The sequence below is a fragment of the Monopterus albus genome, unplaced genomic scaffold, assembly GCF_001952655.1.
Source record: "Monopterus albus unplaced genomic scaffold, M_albus_1.0 scaffold300.1, whole genome shotgun sequence".
NCBI lineage: Eukaryota > Metazoa > Chordata > Actinopteri > Synbranchiformes > Synbranchidae > Monopterus > Monopterus albus.
The window spans coordinates 331,531-336,102 of NW_018128180.1; the positions used below are offsets into that span (position 1 = coordinate 331,531).

Consider the following 4,572-nt stretch of genomic DNA (forward strand, 5'->3'; position numbering starts at 1 on the left):
TAATTGATATTTCAACACATTCTTCAACAAAGGTTATGAAAATGTGAAAATAAGCAAGACAATGAATCAATTTATTGTTTCTCACTTAAGAGACACTGTATATTCAGATGTCCTGAAACACAAACTTCATCCATCTGATTCCAGTGGACAAATTATGTAAAAGAACTTCTTCACCCAGATTTGGTCCTACCTCGATCTGGGTCACCTCCTCCCTGTAGGTCTTTGTCAGGGTTTTGAGCTGGTCATCCATCCTTTCCATCATCAGGTCCAGCTCTTCTGCCTGTCTCCTCAAATCCTTCACATAGCGATCATCTCCAGCCTTCAGCTCCTTTCCAGACAACAAAGAGACCACATGAATGGACAAGGCTTTCAAAAGACAGTGGCAAACACAAAACCTTATTTTACTCCTTTATACATAGTTTTACGGAAAGGTTTAAAATAAACTGATAGTTACTTGTTGAAGGTCATTGCTGAGTTTTTTCTTCTCTCCTAAGAGAAGGGAACACAGCTGCTGCTGGCTGTTGAGCACTTCCTGCAGTTCTTGAGGAATCACCTTCTCCTTAGCCATCAACCACCCTCTGTTGACCTCCTCAAATGTTTCCTGGCTGAACTTTTCATTCTTCTCTAGCAGCTCTAACCTACACCAAGAAGGAAAAACAAGATAGTGGAGAAGAGAAAGCAATAAATATTTTTACATGTTCACATTAGGTGTTAAAAGTTTGTATTCCACATGGTAGAGCTGTAAACTTTTTAAATTTACCTTATTCTGCGAGCTTCTTCCAACTCTGTCCTTCGCTTCGACTCTTTTCCATCCACTGCAGTTTGGATGTTGGTCACAAATATCAGATTTCTCTGCAGGCTAATTATCCTCTGAGAAGCGGTCTGCCAAGATAAGAGGACATTTTCCATTTTCCTAATTAAGTTAGATTTAATCTAAGTTTGATTTTGTGCCAAGAAACTGCACTCAAGTAAACAGTGAGTCATGTTAATGACAACTTTACCGGTAGCTATCTCTGAATAATGCATTACATTTTTGGTTATGCTAATGACTGATTCTATGTTCTATTTTTGTTGTTTTTGTTTAAAGAACAAACAAAACAGCATTATCAGGCAAAATGGCTTAACAGTCAAGGCACAACCTGCATCTTTGCTATCTTTACATCAACAACCACTGTGTGTAACTTAATCTCAGCCTCCTTTTAAATTCAAATAAACTAAACTGAACACCTGAGATAAATACTCTCAGATAAAATGACTGGGAATCATACAGAAATTGTAATAATTAAAATTGTGACCTTTAATTAAACACACTGGTTAATTGAATTGAATAGGACTTTGACACAGAAGGGCTTGGAGACTACACCAACCTTTTCACTCTTCTCTACCTGCTCCACCTGAGGCTGGCTCTCAAAGGATGCCTCCTTGAGCCCCTCAGTGACCTCCACCCTGGGGTCTTCTTCCGCCTTTTGCATGGAGGCTCTAGAGTTTATGTTTAGCAATTCTATTAAAAAAAAAAAACTAAGCAACAAATATATATAAAAACTACAGTATGATTTTTTTAACCCATAACGTCAGTAGATCATCATTACTATTAACCCTACATACACAAAGTACTCTGGGTCCATGGAGCAGGAAACGTATAGCTCGCTGTTAGTTATTTGGTATAAGTTATTTACAGTAAGCTAGCTAGTCCAGTTACCTGTTCTTAGCCTCTTCACTTTGGGACATCAGAGAAGGTTCAGACGCGTCTTCTGGATCCTTATTAACTTCTTCTTTATTCAGAGTATACAGTGGGTACGGAAAGTATTCAGACCCCCTTAAATTTGTCTCTCTTTGTTATATTGCAGCCATATGCTAAAATCATTTAAGTTCATTTTTTTCCTCATTAATGTACACAGCACCCCATATTGACAGAAAAACACACATCACATGGTCATAGGTATTTAGACCCTTTGCTCAGTATTTAGTAGAAGCACCTTTTGAGCTAATACAGCCATGAGTCTTTTTGGGAATGATGCAAACAAGTTTTTCACACCTGCATTTGGGGATCCTCTGCCATTCCTCCTTGCAGATCCTCTCCAGTTCTGTCAGGTTGGATGGTAAACATTGGTGGACAGCCATTTTCAGGTCTCTCCAGAGATGCTCAATTGGGTTTAAGTCAGGGCTCTGGCTGGGCCATTCAAGAACAGTCACGGAGTTGTTGTGAAGCCACTCCTTCGTTATTTTAGCTGTGTGCTTAGGGTCATTGTCTTGTTGGAAGGTGAACCTTCGGCCCAGTCTGAGGTCCTGAGCACTCTGGAGAAGGTTTTCGTCCAGGATATCCCTGTACTTGGCCACATTCATCCTTCCCTCGATTGCAACCAGTCGTCCGGTCCCTGCAGCTGAAAAACACCCCCATAGCAGGATGCTGCCACCACCATGCTTCACTGTTGGGACTGTACTGGACAGGTTGATGAGCAGTGCCTGGTTTTCTTCACACATACCGCTTAGAATTAAGGCCAAAAAGTTCTATCTTGGTCTCATCAGACCAGAGAATCTTATTTCTCACCATCTTGGAGTCCTTCAGGTGTTTTTTTAGCAAACTCCATGCAGGCTTTCATGTGTCTTGCACTGAGGAGAGCCTGCCGTCGGGCCACTCTGCCATAAAGCCCCGACTGGTGGAGGGCTACAGTGATGGTTGACTTTCTACAACTTTCTCCCATCGCCCGACTGCATCTCTGGAGCTCAGCCACAGTCATCTTTGGGTTCTTCTGTACCTCTCTCACCAAGGCTCTTCTCCCCCAATAGCTCAGTTTGGCCGGACGGCCAGCTCTAGGAAGGGTTCTGGTCGTCCCAAACATCTTCCATTTAAGGATTATGGAGGCCACTGTGCTCTTAGGAACCTTAAGTGCAGCAGAAATTTTTTTGTAACCTTGGCCAGATCTGTGCCTTGCCACAATTCTGTCTCTGAGCTCTTCAGGCAGTTCCTTTGACCTCATGATTCTCATTTGCTCTGACATGCACTGTGAGCTGTAGGGTCTTATATAGACAGGTGTGTGGCTTTCCTAATCACGTCCAATCAGTATAATCAAACACAGCTGGACTCAAATGAAGGTGTAGAACCATCTCAGGGATGATCAGAAGAAATGGACAGCACCTAAGTTAAATATATGAGTGTCACAGCAAAGGGTCTGAATACTTATGACCATGTGATATTTCAGTTTTTCTTTTTTAATAAATCTGCAAAAATGTCAAAAATTCTGTGTTTTTCTGTCAATATGGGGTGCTGTGTGTACATTAATGAGGAAAAAAATGAACTTAAATGATTTTAGCATATGGCTGCAATATCACAAAGAGTGAAAAATTTAAGGGGGTCTGAATACTTTCCGTACCCACTGTACTTAGTAAAGGTTACTGACAGAAATTGTTACGTTACGTAATGATGAACACTGAAAAAAATAGCAGCTCTCTATCGCCTATGTCTGTTTGGGAAGTGTTGCTATGGCAACTCGTAAGCTGGAAACTCCAAGAATAAAACCGCAAGTGCAAAAAACGTGTTTTTAAAAAGAAACAGAACATATATATTTTGTTTATTTTTATGTAGTTATTTAGCTGTTATTTGATAATTATGGTCTTTATGACATCTACAATGCACAATGCATATATTTACTTCTATGACTGAAATAACAGCGATAGTGAATACAATTGAGAAAGGGAGCCCTCATGCTCACCCTGCCCCCCCCGGGGCACCTTGCCATTCTCTTACCCTCAAGTGGCCTCTGTTGCTGCTGAGCCATAAGAGATTTAAGTCATGTAGCAAAGGTTTCTGACATATGATCCAGCATCTGTGATGTCACCAACAGCTGACTTGTCATAAGACCTTTGTGAAAGGGGGAAGCAAGGGATGAATGAGTAGAAGGCCTTATTTTCAACAGACCCTTAGCTGAAACATTGAGTGCTTTTGCATTAAGCTCCCGAGATTACAAACTGAATGACTGCCATTAGAGTGATTCTATAATCTATTATAACACCATAAGCTAGGGATTGACAGACTTTGACCCCACTCACAGGTGTATAATAAGCCCCATTCACTCTGCATATGCTCTGTGAGAGAGGGTGCATGTGTGTGTGTCTGCTAATTCCTACCCCCAGGAGCATATGTTTACTCTTGGTTCAACAAAGCATCATATTCATTGCTCAGGGGTTGAGGGGTGCATAATCTATGCCTGACCTTCAACCAGTTAACTAACTGACTGCTTAGGCTGTTGTTGGTGGTTGCATAACATATTTAGTCTTAACAAACACTTTCTTAATATCGCCCTAACAAAAGAGATACTTGCTGCTTCATAACACGGAAAGCACTGTACAGAAGAGAGAAAAGTGGAGGAGGACATCAGAAAATTCAAAGGCATTTAGTCTAGAGGAAGCCATGACCTTGTCAACACTGACAAACACAGATCTAGATATAGAGACAAAGAACCGATGGCACAAAAATCTAAGTAAAACTGTTCATATGTTGCCAGATAATTGTTGTAAATGATCTGAAGGTGAGGCCATTTTCCAGTCTCATCAGACAAGGCCTGAGGAAAGAGT

The 4,572-nt window shown here is 41.0% G+C and overlaps 1 protein-coding gene across 3 annotated transcripts in view; it reads right to left on the bottom strand.

Moving 5' to 3' along the window:
- LOC109973676 (dynein regulatory complex protein 1-like) overlaps positions 1–3,854 on the bottom strand; it is a 6,901-nt gene extending 3,047 nt beyond the window's left edge. Inside the window, exons 1-6 of one of the 3 annotated variants that reach the window (XM_020623441.1) lie at positions 3,381–3,543; positions 1,700–1,774; positions 1,368–1,479; positions 761–885; positions 455–638; positions 191–328 (exon numbers count right to left, since the gene is read on the bottom strand). In XM_020623441.1, the coding sequence (XP_020479097.1) occupies positions 191–328; positions 455–638; positions 761–885; positions 1,368–1,479; positions 1,700–1,728 (588 nt within the window). In that variant the 5' untranslated portion in view covers positions 1,729–1,774; positions 3,381–3,543. Of the gene's footprint in view, positions 1–190; positions 329–454; positions 639–760; positions 886–1,367; positions 1,502–1,699; positions 1,775–3,380; positions 3,544–3,745 lie in introns of those variants that run through there. The other 2 variants (XM_020623444.1, XM_020623443.1) reach the window with 2 other exon arrangements.
- Between the last annotated feature and the right edge of the window lie 718 nt (positions 3,855–4,572).